The following is a 17,172-nucleotide window of genomic DNA, read 5'->3' as shown; positions in this document are numbered from 1 at the left end:
TGGCGGCTTCCATTCACTGACAGCAAAGAGTTCTTGGAAACAATGAGGATTTGATGCACAAATTAGATTTGAAAACAGCAGAACTTTTCATTCTACAAGGTTTAAGCGGTGTTTATATAGAACACTCCTTTAACAGGAATCTGTGAATGCAGCTCTGGATGTGACTGGAGTAGAAGACATGATATAGCTTTGCAAATACTGGTTATAAGATTACAGGCCGGAGCTCTGCATCTATAGAGAATATGCCGGATAAATTACTAGTTTGGAGGGGAAAAAAACACACACAAACTGGTAGATAATCCAGAGAAATGACCCCCGTACCGATCCTGAACCCCTGCGGAGCGGCCGCGTTCTTTATAGCAGTAGAATTACAACCGCGTGTGAAAGCACTGACCCCCCCCTGGAGGACGGAGGTGGAAACTGTTCAACTACACTATCCATGGCCAGTATCAGAGTTATGACGTATAGTAGCGCGGAACACCAGAGGCGGCGCCATCCTGCAGGACCTGGATAGAAGGACGACGGGGGAACGGCGCAGGTATGGTTTCTCAACAATTAAGCCTGTAACGTTCTTATCGCTACAAACAATCCCAATCCCGCCCTCGACAGCTGTAGATAAAGAATAATAGTCAAGTCTTTCCCAGAGTGGGCGGGGTCTTCCTTGTGTGATGTCAGAGCTGTGCTGTGTGCTTTGAGCCAATCAGGAATCTCCTCCTCCTCCACCTCTTCCTCCTCCCCTCTCACAGCATCCAGTCTCAGACACTGAGGGAGACCTCCTGCAGCTGCATCCCCCTCCTCCCAGTCACTAGTGCAAGTAGATCTGAATTTCCGGCACACAGATGCGCCAAATTTATTAAGAGGCGTGCGCTTTCTAGTCAACTGGTGACCAGTCCTGATAAATTCCCGGCGTTTTTGATATTTATCTTCTTACCACTCCACCCTTGTCGCCGTCCATGAACTGCACAATCTGACAGGAGGATTTCTCCCACAGGAAGATGTGACCGCAGTCGCTTCCGCTCACCACAAACTCGCTCTTCGGCCCGTAGAAGTTGACGCCTTTCACTGAAACGGCATAAGAAAAACACATTTTTTCGGAAGGTGCGAGCACCGGCCTACAACATTGTAGAAAACTGGACACTCGTCGCCAATCTTCGGCACCAGACACGGCCATGCTTTGCTGGTATAACTACAACCCCCAACATTCCCTACCCAGAACAATCCTAATAACTCCCATCGCAGTAAGGATTTCATATTAGCATATACAAACACAGAACCACTTAGCTGGAAATATTTAACGAGCTCTCAGACATTCACCAAGCGGTCGTAATGAGGACACCGACTGACGGAGGGGGAGGGGGATCTGTGAGGAGAAGTTGTCTGCAGAGCAAGTCTGTGAACTGTAAGGCAGTAGAAGGGTTAACGGGCAATTATAAAGTGACGTCTGCTGATTGTTAGAATCTGTATATTCTATTCTGGGCTACACTGCCCTCTGGTGGACTCATGTGTTATTACAGGCAAACTCAAGATAGGCGCAAATCAGTATAAAATACCGCCCAAAAAATACAATCCCGTCTCCAACCGGCAACATTAGTCATGGCGGCCATATTTGGGGGGGGGGGGGGGGGTCACAGAAGCAGATCACAATCTTCATTCCTTCGGAGGCGTCCTCACCTGTGGCGTTATTCCGGTGCCCCTTGTACCTCTTAATGTACTGCGCCCCGTCACTGTGAGAAGCGTTAAACAGATAGATGTCTTCATCGTTATAGCTGGCGAGGAGCTCTGGGTGCAGAAAGGAAAAAAAATAATATAGAATATAATATTATAGGATTGGCCCTTTCAGCTCGAGGGGTGAAATCGTACCCATGAAATACCCTCTAAATGGGCAAGAAACCCTCCGTGAACTGATAGATGTGGCGCGTTGTGCCTCGTGCAGGGCCTGAGGGGGCGGGGCATGACACGGGTTCAAAGAACGCCACAGAGAATCCTTGTGTCATGCTCCGCCCCTCCGTATCACTTTTGACCAATGTTCCTTTCACCCCTTCCCGACATTTGACGTACGGTTATGTCATAGCTGGGTAGGGGGGGGGGGGGTATGAGCGCGATCATACATTAGTAGTATAGTGTAAGCGATCCAACCCCCTAAATCATTGTGAAAATAAACATAATTGGTGTTGCTGCACTACAGTCCGCCTCCCTCCAGCCTGAAACGGCTGATAACAGGGAGCTATAGATTGCATTCAACAGCAACTTAGGGGTTAATGCGCACCAGCGCTCACATCTTGTGGCAGACGAGGAATACGGTTCGGCGCAGCAGAGATGGGGGGGGGGAGGATTCTTGTTATTGCGAGGTCTCTAGTCTTCCACAGATGGAGCAGACAGGAGCCAAACAGACGCGGCTGCTGCAACGGATCATCTGCGGGTTATTTACATGGCGCTGAACGCGTCGGTGACACAAGAGGCGGCTGCCGAGTATTCTGCACCGGGGTCAGGACAGGCAGCGACAATTAACCCCTTAAAGGGCACCTCCAACTTTACAATTTTATTTTACTATTGCTCCAATACATCTAAGAGAAATAAAGCGGCAGGGACCCCGCACCTTTAAAAAAACACCCCCCACCCCCCAATTCTCCATAGCCGCCTCTACGCAGGCAGGACGACGGGCACTCACCGGTCCCATCATGGCTGTACACCAGACAGGTGATGTTCGCTTTTGCTTCACTTGTTACCTACAACAGAAAGACCGATCATTAAGAGGTTCCCGACCCAACCCCTCCCCCGATCACTGTAAGGCCCCAGTCACATGACCGCAACGAGGTCGTATTTTAGCGGTGCCCCCTCTACTGGACTGGCATGTGACCGGGGGCATAATCTGTATTTGCCAAAGCGTTAGGGCTCCCACCAAGAGAAAAAACAAAAACACAACTTTGTTATCCCCCTCACAGGTCGGGGGGGGGGGGGGGGGCCGGGGGACACGGCTCTATAGTTCAGGTTCTCAACATGTGGTACGTATATCCCAGAGGGTACGAGCACTGCCCTCATGCTGTGATTTTAATAGGTGGAACTGGATGATCATGGCCCTGCGGGGCACGTGGATGCAGGGGGGGGGGGGGGCACGTGGATGCAAGGGGGGGTACGTTAGGACCTGTACGCTGCTCTGGGTTCCTTTTCAATAGATAAATCTGATTACTAGCGCAGGCTGAAATGCCAAAGTGCCTTGTGTGACCGCTGCGCCCACACAGTGCCCCGCCAGATTTAAAAGGGGTGTCCAATTTAGAAATCCCATTGTTATCCACCCTATTTGTGAATTCGGAGTTAATATGGGTGGGGGGGGGGGGGGTCGCCTGTTCAGGACCCTCATCTCTTGGGCAGAGTGTAGGCGGTTACATAGAGCGTCTCCCTCTCTGGAGGACCCGTCCTGTATTACACACAACACATTGATATGAATATACTGTAATACTTCATTTCTCCTGTGGTGGCGCTGCAGGGAAACTGAACACTTACTGCCAGGTTTCTCCACAGATCACAGCCGATCACTGGAGGAGACTTTGTGATCAGCTTATGGTTAAGGAACCTTCTAACAAGTAGGGATTGTCCATGTGGAGACCCCCTTTAAGCCAAGTCCTGCTTGCTAGGAATACTCTGCCGATATCCGTCAATTTTCTCCGAGCAGAATCATCACTGAACTGGGAGTAATGTCGCTTTTTTACGGCCAATGATCGGGCAAACCATTGTTGATATGAACGCCCGATCCCGATCATTGCAAACAGGGCAACGATCAGGAGACGCTCGTTTATCCGCTGATCGCATCGTTAATGCGGAATAAAATATTAAAAATCGCACGTGATGGAAACATATGGGGACGAGCGATCAGAGTAGCAATCGATCGACCCCATACATTACTGATCATTGATCCTTTGGAAAGGAGCAAACGATCGCCGATCAACGATTAAAGGATCGTTGATCGGCGCTCGTTTATAGGGCCCACATCGGTGCCTTGTAATAGGGCCCTAAAGAAGGAGATTAGGCAGGACTGGAGTTCTGCTTTCTCAGAGAATAAATGAGGCGATGTCCCTTTAAGTGCAATCACGTTGGATCTAACAAAGCTTCCACGTAGCACCCACCAGGTGATGAGGACAGAACTTCTTCAGAACTCCATTATTTTCATTCTCGTTAATTTTCCGCTGGTCGTAGATCCTAGAAAGACGGAGAAAAAAAACGGAATGAGCCGACACGCGCACAACTCTGCTGATCCTGCCAGTCCTGCACCTGCCTCACCCGCAAGGCCGAATTGGCGCTGCTGCATTTCCACGCAGGGATGGTATGTATGGGAAAGCTGGGTGACTACCAACATATATAAAATATCACTCACCGGACAAACTGGTCTCGTCCGCCCACAGCAAACTGGTAAGTGTTGGCGGGGTTAACGTAGATGGTGTACAGGCCGATCTTCTTTTCTTTCTCCTTGGTGACCACGAGCCGCCTTGAGGGGAAACGGCAAGTGAGGAAAAAATAAACCACAAGCGGCGGCGGCGACGTATAGACAGGTCTGTACTCACGAGGCCGGCCGATCCTGCCGCAGGTCAATGGTGAAGACCACGGCGTCCTCGCCGGCCGACAGGAAGGTGCACGGAGAGTCTGGCTCCAGGGCGAGCTGGGGGAACAAAACAAACTCGTAACCAGGGGTCGGATCCTATATACCAGTACCCGATGTCTGCCATAGATATTAAAAAAAAAAAAAATAGAACAGCGCCATGAGCTCTGTATAGGCTGCCAGTAGTAGTTGTCATAGGCCTCGGATATTTGTATACGCGAGTTACGTGTAGAACGCTAAAAAGGGCCGACATTTCCAAGTCTGGAGTTTATTTTCTGCTTGAATAGAAATGCGCTCTCCACGCACGGACATCCCGGTGAGCTTGTGTTTATACACAGAAGCGAATCGGAACAAAAAGCTGCAGTGTAAAGCAAGGGGGAGGGACAGAGCGTCAGCCAGTGTCAACGAGACAGGACGTGGATATCAGACTACCACAGAAGCAAAAGGAAATGCTGCCAGGCTGTTATATATGATCAGAGTGGAGTGCTAATGGAGAAGAGATGCAGTGTAAAGCATGGCGAAGAAAAAAATACATAGCATCTCCCAGAAATAGATTTGAATAGGATCTCGGCTGGGCATCCGCTTTAATATCCACTAGATAAGATAGGGCATCGTTTACCCACCTTGTGTGATGCCCCCTTGTGCTGTGCCACCCGCTTTGTGTTTTTGCAGCACTGAGTGGCTGAGAGTTCTGCCACGCGAACCTGCCCATCCCGGGCACACATGGCCAGCGTGGAGTCGCCGCTGTTGGGGAGGAATTTTGCCTAAAAATAACGGAGTCGGGGGAAAATCATTATATGAGAAAATAGTCGACCACAAAAAGTTTACTCCTAAAAATACTCTGTACTGCTGTGAGCTGCTACGTCTAAAAAAAGGACTCTTAGGCCCAATTCACACAGTTCTTTTTACGCTGATTTTGGACAATTAATCGGTTCCAAAATAAAAACTTCAGAAACAGCCTCTCATATATTTCAATGGGAGAAGTTTTTTTCCGTAGCGGCTTTTAGCCGCTCGCAGCAAAATAAAGCAGAATGCTCTTTCTTGCCGTGGTTCCACCTCTGACCTCCCATAAAAATCAACGGGAGGCAGAGACAGCGTTATCCGCAGCGTTTCATACCCACAGCACAGCAGTAAGTGCACGTGAGTGTAGTCCAACCCTCACCAAGATCGCACTCCTCTACTGAAAAACTCTGTGCTGCTGGGAAATACTTATTTTACTTCAAAAGAGCGTTTTCACAGTTTTATTTCCAACTACAATACTGCCCCCTATATACAAGAATATAACTACTATAATACTGCCCCCTATATACAAGACTATAACTACTATAATACTGCCCCCTATATACAAGAATATAACTACTATAATACTGCCCCCTATATACAAGACTATAACTACTATAATACTGCCCCCTATATACAAGAATATAACTACTATAACACTGCCCCTATATACAAGAATATAACTACTATAATACTGCTCCCTATATACAAGAATATAACTACTATAATACTGCCCCCTATATACAAGAATATAACTACTATAATACTGCCCCTATATACAAGAATATAGCTACTATAATACTGCTCCTATATACAAGAATATAACTACTATAATACTGCTCCCTACATACAAGAATATAACTACTATAATACTGCCCCCTACATACAAGAATATAATTACTATAATACTGCCCCCTATATACAAGAATATAACTACTATAATACTGCCTCCTATATACAAGAATATAACTACTATAATACTGCCCCTATATACAAGAATATAACTACTATAATACTGCCTCTATATACAAGAATATAACTACTATAATACTGCTCCTATATACAAGAATATAACGTCTATAATACTGCCTCTATATAGAAGAATATAACTACTATAATACTGCCTCCTATATACAAGAATATAACTACTATAATACTGCTCCTATATACAAGAATATAACTACTATAATACTGCCTCTATATACAAGAATATAACTACTATAATACTGCCTCCTATATACAAGAATATAACTACTATAATACTGCCTCCTATATACAAGAATATAACTACTATAACACTGCTCCTATATACAAGAATATAACTACTATAATACTGCCCCCTATATACAAGAATATAACTACTATAATACTGCCTCCTATATACAAGAATATAACTACTATAACACTGCTCCTATATACAAGAATATAACTACTATAATACTGCCTCCTATATACAAGAATATAACGTCTATAATACTGCCTCTATATAGAAGAATATAACTACTATAATACTGCTCCTATATACAAGAATATAACTACTATAATACTGCCCCCTATATACAAGAATATAACTACTATAATACTGCTCCTATATACAAGAATATAACTACTATAATACTGCTCCCTATATACAAGAATATAACTACTATAACACTGCCCCTATATACAAGAATATAACTACTATACTACTGATCCCTATATAGAAGAATATAACTACTATAATACTGCTCCTATATACAAGAATATAACTACTATAATACTGCCCCTATATACCTACTATAATACTGCCCTCTATATACAGGAATATAACTACTATAATACTGCCCCTATATACAAGACTATAACTACTATAATACTGCCCCTATATACAAGACTATAACTACTATAATACTGCCCCCTATATACAAGAATATACCTACTATAATACTGCCCCCTATATACAAGAATATAACTACTATAATACTGCTCCTATATACAAGAATATAACCACTATAATACTGCTCCCTATATACAAGAATATAACCTCTATAATACTGCTCCTATATACAAGAATATAACTACTATAATACTGCCTCTATGTACAAGAATATAACTACTATAATACTGCCTCCTATATACAAGAATATAACTACTATAATACTGCCTCCTATATACAAGAATATAACTACTATAATACTGCCCCCTGTATACAAGAATATAACTACTATAATACTGCCTCCTATATACAAGAATATAACTACTATAATACTGCTCATATATACAAGAATATAACTACTATAATACTGCCCCCCTATATACAAGAATATAACTACTATAATACTGCTCCTATATACAAGAATATAACTACTATAATACTGCTCCTATATACAAGAATATTACTACTATAATACTGCCCCTATATACAAGAATATAACTACTATAATACTGCCCCTATTTACAAGAATATAACTACTATAATACTGCCCCTATATACAAGAATATAACTACTATAATACTGCCCCCTATATACAAGAATATAACTACTATAATACTGCCCCCTATATACAAGAATATAACTACTATAATACTGCCTCCTATATACAAGAATATAACTACTATAATACTGCCCCTATATACAAGAATATAACTACTATAATACTGCCCCCTATATACAAGAATATAACTACTATAATACTGCCCCTATATACAAGAATATAACTGCTATAATACTGCCCCTATATACAAGAATATAACTACTATAATACTGCCCCCTATATACAAGAATATAACTACTATAATACTGCCCCTATATACAAGAATATAACTGCTATAATACTGCCCACTATATACAAGAATATAACTACTATATTACTGCCCCCTATATACAAGAATATAACTACTATACTACTACTCCTATATACAAGAATATAACTACTATAATACTGCTCCTATATACAAGAATATAACTACTATAATACTGCTCCCTATATACAAGAATATAACTACTATAATACTGCCTCCCATATACAAGAATATTACTACTATAATACTGCCCCCTATATACAAGAATATCACTACTATAATACTGCCCCCTATATACAAGAATATAACTACTATAATACTGCCCCTATATACAAGAATATAACTGCTATAATACTGCCCACTATATACAAGAATATAACTACTATATTACTGCCCCCTATATACAAGAATATAACTACTATACTACTACTCCTATATACAAGAATATAACTACTATAATACTGCTCCTATATACAAGAATATAACTACTATAATACTGCCCCCTATATACAAGAATATAACTACTATAATACTGCCCCTATATACAAGAATATAACTACTATAATACTGCCCCTATATACAAGAATATAACTACTATAATACTACCCCTATATACAGGAATATAACTACTATAATACTACCCCTATATACAGGAATATAACTACTATATTACTGCCCCCTATATACAAGAATATAACTACTATAATACTGCTCCTATATACAAGAATATAACTACTATAATACTGCTCCTATATACAAGAATATAACTACTATAATACTGCCCCCTATATACAAGAATATAACTACTATAAAACTGCTCCTATATACAAGAATATAACTACTATAATACTGCCCCTATATACAAGAATAGAACTACTATAATACTGCCCCTATATACAAGTCTATAACTACTATAATACTGGCCCCTATATACAAGAATATAACTACTATAATACTGCCCCCTATATACAAGAATATTACTATAATACTGCCCCCTATATACAAGAATATAACTACTATAATACTGCCCCCTATATACAAGAATATAACTACTATAATACTGCTCCTATATACAAGAATATAACTACTATAATACTGCCTCCTATATACAAGAATATAACTACTATAATACTGCTCCTATATACAAGAATATAACTACTATAATACTGCTCCTATATACAAGAATATAACTACTATAATACTGCTCCTATATACAAGAATATAACTACTATAATACTGCCCACTATATACAAGAATATAACTACTATAATACTGCACCTATATACAAGAATATAACTACTATAATACTGCCCCTATATACAAGAATATAACTACTGTAATACTGCCCCCTATATACAAGAATATAACTACTATAATACTGCCCCCTATATACAAGAATATAACTACTATAATACTGCCCCTATATACAAGAATATAACTACTACAATACTGCCCCTATATACAAGAATATAACTACTATAATACTGCTCCTATATACAAGAATATAACTACTATAATACTGCCACCTATATACAAGAATATAACTACTATAATACTGCTCCTATATACAAGAATATATCTACTATAATACTGCCACCTATATACAAGAATATAACTACTATAATACTGCCCCCTATATAATACTGCCTCTATATACAAGAATATAACTACTATAACACTGCGCCCTATATACAAGAATATAACTACTATAATACTGCTCCTATATACAAGAATATAACTACTATAACACTGCGCCCTATATACAAGAATATAACTACTATAATACTGCCCTTATATACAAGAATATAACTACTGTAATACTGCCCACTATATACAAGACTATAACTACTATAATACTGCTCCTATATACAAGAATATAACTACTATAATACTGCCTCTATATACAAGAATATAACTACTATAATACTGCCCCCTATATACAAGAACTACTATAATACTGCCCCCTATATACAAGAATATAACTACTATAATACTGCCCCCTATATACAAGAACTACTATAAGACTGCTCCTATATACAAGAATATAACTACTATAATACTGCCCCCTATATACAAGAATATAACTACTATAAAACTGCTCCTATATACAAGAATATAACTACTATAATACTGCCCCTATATACAAGAATAGAACTACTATAATACTGCCCCTATATACAAGTCTATAACTACTATAATACTGTGCCTATATACAAGAATATAATTACTATAATACTGCCTCCTATGTACAAGAATATAACTACTATATTACTGCTCCCTATATACAAGAATATAACTATAATACTGCCCATATATACAAGAATATAACTACTATAATACTGCCCCTATATACAAGAATATAACTACTATAATACTGCTCCTATATACAAGAAAATAACTACTATAATACTGCTCCTATATACAAGAATATAACTACTATAATACTGCCTCCTATGTACAAGAATATAACTACTATAATACTGCTCCCTATATACAAGAATAGAACTACTATAATACTGCTCCTATATACAAGAATATAACTACTATAATACTGCCCCTATATACAAGAATATAACTATTATAATACTGCTCCTATATACAAGATATAACTACTATAATACTGCCCCCTAAATACAAGAATATAACTACTATAATACTGCCCCCTATATACAAGAATATAACTACTATAATAGTGCCCCCTATATACAAGAATATAACTACTATAATAGTGCCCCCTATATACAAGAATATAACTACTATAATAGTGCCCCCTATATACAAGAATATAACTACTATAATACTGCTCCTATATACAAGAATATAACTACTATAATACTGCTCCTATATACAAGAATATAACTACTATAATACTGCCCCCTATATACAAGAATATAACTACTATAATACTGCTCCTATATACAAGAATATAACTACTATAATACTGCCGCTATATACAAGAATATAACTACTATAATACTGCCTCTATATACAAGAATATAACTACTATAACACTGCGCCCTATATACAAGAATATAACTACTATAATACTGCTCCTATATACAAGAATATAACTACTATAACACTGCGCCCTATATACAAGAATATAACTACTATAATACTGCCCCCTATATACAAGAATATAACTGCTATAACACTGCGCCCTATATACAAGAATATTACTACTATAATACTGCTCCTATATACAAGAATATAACTACTATAATACTGCTCCTATATACAAGAAAATAACTACTATAACACTGCGCCCTATATACAAGAATATAACTACTATAATACTGCCCCTATATACAAGAATATAACTGCTATAATACTGCCCACTATATACAAGAATATAACTACTATATTACTGCCCCCTATATACAAGAATATAACTACTATACTACTACTCCTATATACAAGAATATAACTACTATAATACTGCTCCTATATACAAGAATATAACTACTATAATACTGCCCCCTATATACAAGAATATAACTACTATAATACTGCCCCTATATACAAGAATATAACTACTATAATACTGCCCCTATATACAAGAATATAACTACTATAATACTACCCCTATATACAGGAATATAACTACTATAATACTACCCCTATATACAGGAATATAACTACTATATTACTGCCCCCTATATACAAGAATATAACTACTATAATACTGCTCCTATATACAAGAATATAACTACTATAATACTGCTCCTATATACAAGAATATAACTACTATAATACTGCCCCCTATATACAAGAATATAACTACTATAAAACTGCTCCTATATACAAGAATATAACTACTATAATACTGCCCCTATATACAAGAATAGAACTACTATAATACTGCCCCTATATACAAGTCTATAACTACTATAATACTGGCCCCTATATACAAGAATATAACTACTATAATACTGCCCCCTATATACAAGAATCTAACTACTATAATAATGCTCCTGTATACAAGAATATAACTACTATAATACTGCCCCCTATATACAAGAATCTAACTACTATAATACTGCCCCCTATATACAAGAATCTAACTACTATAATACTGCCTCCTATATACAAGAATATAACTACTATAATACTGCCCCCTATATACAAGAATATAACTACTATAATACTGCTCCTATATACAAGAATATAACTACTATAATACTGCCTCCTATATACAAGAATATAACTACTATAATACTGCTCCTATATACAAGAATATAACTACTATAATACTGCTCCTATATACAAGAATATAACTACTATAATACTGCTCCTATATACAAGAATATAACTACTATAATACTGCCCACTATATACAAGAATATAACTACTATAATACTGCACCTATATACAGGAATATAACTACTATATTACTGCCCCCTATATACAAGAATATAACTACTATAATACTGCTCCTATATACAAGAATATAACTACTATAATACTGCTCCTATATACAAGAATATAACTACTATAATACTGCCCCCTATATACAAGAATATAACTACTATAAAACTGCTCCTATATACAAGAATATAACTACTATAATACTGCCCCTATATACAAGAATAGAACTACTATAATACTGCCCCTATATACAAGTCTATAACTACTATAATACTGGCCCCTATATACAAGAATATAACTACTATAATACTGCCCCCTATATACAAGAATCTAACTACTATAATAATGCTCCTGTATACAAGAATATAACTACTATAATACTGCCCCCTATATACAAGAATCTAACTACTATAATACTGCCCCCTATATACAAGAATCTAACTACTATAATACTGCCTCCTATATACAAGAATATAACTACTATAATACTGCCCCCTATATACAAGAATATAACTACTATAATACTGCTCCTATATACAAGAATATAACTACTATAATACTGCTCCTATATACAAGAATATAACTACTATAATACTGCCTCCTATATACAAGAATATAACTACTATAATACTGCTCCTATATACAAGAATATAACTACTATAATACTGCTCCTATATACAAGAATATAACTACTATAATACTGCTCCTATATACAAGAATATAACTACTATAATACTGCCCACTATATACAAGAATATAACTACTATAATACTGCACCTATATACAAGAATATAACTACTATAATACTGCCCCTATATACAAGAATATAACTACTGTAATACTGCCCCCTATATACAAGAATATAACTACTATAATACTGCCCCCTATATACAAGAATATAACTACTATAATACTGCCCCTATATGCAAGAATATAACGACTATAATACTGCCTCCTATATACAAGAATATAACTACTATAATACTGCTCCTATATACAAGAATATAACTACTATAATACTGCCCCTATATACAAGAATATAACTACTACAATACTGCCCCTATATACAAGAATATAACTACTATAATACTGCTCCTATATACAAGAATATAACTACTATAATACTGCCACCTATATACAAGAATATAACTACTATAATACTGCTCCTATATACAAGAATATATCTACTATAATACTGCCACCTATATACAAGAATATAACTACTATAATACTGCCCCCTATATAATACTGCCTCTATATACAAGAATATAACTACTATAACACTGCGCCCTATATACAAGAATATAACTACTATAATACTGCTCCTATATACAAGAATATAACTACTATAACACTGCGCCCTATATACAAGAATATAACTACTATAATACTGCCCTTATATACAAGAATATAACTACTGTAATACTGCCCACTATATACAAGACTATAACTACTATAATACTGCTCCTATATACAAGAATATAACTACTATAATACTGCCTCTATATACAAGAATATAACTACTATAATACTGCCCCCTATATACAAGAACTACTATAATACTGCCCCCTATATACAAGAATATAACTACTATAATACTGCCCCCTATATACAAGAACTACTATAAGACTGCTCCTATATACAAGAATATAACTACTATAATACTGCCCCCTATATACAAGAATATAACTACTATAAAACTGCTCCTATATACAAGAATATAACTACTATAATACTGCCCCTATATACAAGAATAGAACTACTATAATACTGCCCCTATATACAAGTCTATAACTACTATAATACTGTGCCTATATACAAGAATATAATTACTATAATACTGCCTCCTATGTACAAGAATATAACTACTATATTACTGCTCCCTATATACAAGAATATAACTATAATACTGCCCATATATACAAGAATATAACTACTATAATACTGCCCCTATATACAAGAATATAACTACTATAATACTGCCCCTATATACAAGAATATAACTACTATAATACTGCTCCTATATACAAGAATATAACTACTATAATACTGCTCCTATATACAAGAATATAACTACTATAATACTGCCTCCTATGTACAAGAATATAACTACTATAATACTGCTCCCTATATACAAGAATAGAACTACTATAATACTGCTCCTATATACAAGAATATAACTACTATAATACTGCCCCTATATACAAGAATATAACTATTATAATACTGCTCCTATATACAAGATATAACTACTATAATACTGCCCCCTATATACAAGAATATAACTACTATAATACTGCCCCTATATACAAGAATATAACTACTATAATAGTGCCCCCTATATACAAGAATATAACTACTATAATAGTGCCCCCTATATACAAGAATATAACTACTATAATAGTGCCCCCTATATACAAGAATATAACTACTATAATACTGCTCCTATATACAAGAATATAACTACTATAATACTGCTCCTATATACAAGAATATAACTACTATAATACTGCCGCTATATACAAGAATATAACTACTATAATACTGCCTCTATATACAAGAATATAACTACTATAACACTGCGCCCTATATACAAGAATATAACTACTATAATACTGCTCCTATATACAAGAATATAACTACTATAACGCTGCGCCCTATATACAAGAATATAACTACTATAATACTGCCCTTATATACAAGAATATAACTACTGTAATACTGCCCACTATATACAAGACTATAACTACTATAATACTGCTCCTATATACAAGAATATAACTACTATAATACTGCCTCTATATACAAGAATATAACTACTATAATACTGCCCCCTATATACAAGAACTACTATAATACTGCCCCCTATATACAAGAATATAACTACTATAATACTGCCCCCTATATACAAGAACTACTATAATACTGCTCCTATATACAAGAATATAACTACTATAAAACTGCTCCTATATACAAGAATATAACTACTATAATACTGCCCCTATATACAAGAATAGAACTACTATAATACTGCCCCTATATACAAGTCTATAACTACTATAATACTGTGCCTATATACAAGAATATAATTACTATAATACTGCCTCCTATGTACAAGAATATAACTACTATATTACTGCTCCCTATATACAAGAATATAACTACTATAATACTGCCCATATATACAAGAATATAACTACTATAATACTGCCCCTATATACAAGAATATAACTACTATAATACTGCTCCTATGTACAAGAATATAACTACTATAATACTGCTCCCTATATACAAGAATATAACTACTATAATACTGCTCCTATATACAAGAATATAACTACTATAATACTGCCCCTATATACAAGAATATAACTATTATAATACTGCTCCTATATACAAGATATAACTACTATAATACTGCCCCTATATACAAGTCTATAACTACTATAATACTGTGCCTATATACAAGAATATAATTACTATAATACTGCCTCCTATGTACAAGAATATAACTACTATATTACTGCTCCCTATATACAAGAATATAACTATAATACTGCCCATATATACAAGAATATAACTACTATAATACTGCCCCTATATATAAGAATATAACTACTATAATACTGCTCCTATATACAAGAATATAACTACTATAATACTGCTCCTATATACAAGAATATAACTACTATAATACTGCCTCCTATGTACAAGAATATAACTACTATAATACTGCTCCCTATATACAAGAATAGAACTACTATAATACTGCTCCTATATACAAGAATATAACTACTATAATACTGCCCCTATATACAAGAATATAACTATTATAATACTGCTCCTATATACAAGATATAACTACTATAATACTGCCCCCTATATACAAGAATATAACTACTATAATACTGCCCCTATATACAAGAATATAACTACTATAATACTGCCCCTATATACAAGAATATAACTACTATAATAGTGCCCCCTATATACAAGAATATAACTACTATAATAGTGCCCCCTATATACAAGAATATAACTACTATAATACTGCTCCTATATACAAGAATATAACTACTATAATACTGCTCCTATATACAAGAATATAACTACTATAATACTGCCGCTATATACAAGAATATAACTACTATAATACTGCCTCTATATACAAGAATATAACTACTATAACACTGCGCCCTATATACAAGAATATAACTACTATAATACTGCCCTTATATACAAGAATATAACTACTGTAATACTGCCCACTATATACAAGACTATAACTACTATAATACTGCTCCTATATACAAGAATATAACTACTATAATACTGCCTCTATATACAAGAATATAACTACTATAATACTGCCCCCTATATACAAGAACTACTATAATACTGCTCCTATATACAAGAATATAACTACTATAAAACTGCTCCTATATACAAGAATATAACTACTATAAGGGTATGTGCACACACACTAATTACGTCCGTAATTGACGGACGTATTTCAGCCGCAAGTCCCGGACCGAACACCGTGCAGGGAGCCGGGCTCCTAGCATCATACTTATGTACGATGCTAGGAGTCCCTGCCTCGCTGCAGGACAACTGTCCCGTACTGTAATCATGTTTTCAGTACGGGACAGTAG

The 17,172-nt window shown here is 36.0% G+C and overlaps 1 protein-coding gene across 1 annotated transcript in view; it reads right to left on the bottom strand.

The window, feature by feature from the left end:
- Positions 1 to 17,172, bottom strand: part of DCAF8 (DDB1 and CUL4 associated factor 8) — a 117,667-nt gene that overhangs the window by 5,770 nt on the left and 94,725 nt on the right. The window contains exons 2-8 of the mRNA XM_075844539.1: positions 5,215 to 5,355; positions 4,557 to 4,651; positions 4,370 to 4,480; positions 4,122 to 4,194; positions 2,669 to 2,726; positions 1,672 to 1,779; positions 932 to 1,062 (exon numbers count right to left, since the gene is read on the bottom strand). Of these exons, the coding sequence (XP_075700654.1) occupies positions 932 to 1,062; positions 1,672 to 1,779; positions 2,669 to 2,726; positions 4,122 to 4,194; positions 4,370 to 4,480; positions 4,557 to 4,651; positions 5,215 to 5,355 (717 nt within the window). The remainder of the gene's footprint in view (positions 1 to 931; positions 1,063 to 1,671; positions 1,780 to 2,668; positions 2,727 to 4,121; positions 4,195 to 4,369; positions 4,481 to 4,556; positions 4,652 to 5,214; positions 5,356 to 17,172) is intronic.

The sequence above is a fragment of the Rhinoderma darwinii genome, chromosome 12 (assembly GCF_050947455.1).
Source record: "Rhinoderma darwinii isolate aRhiDar2 chromosome 12, aRhiDar2.hap1, whole genome shotgun sequence".
NCBI lineage: Eukaryota > Metazoa > Chordata > Amphibia > Anura > Rhinodermatidae > Rhinoderma > Rhinoderma darwinii.
The sequence above is the reverse complement of the archived record's forward strand: the minus strand, read 5'-3'. Positions and strand labels throughout refer to the sequence as shown.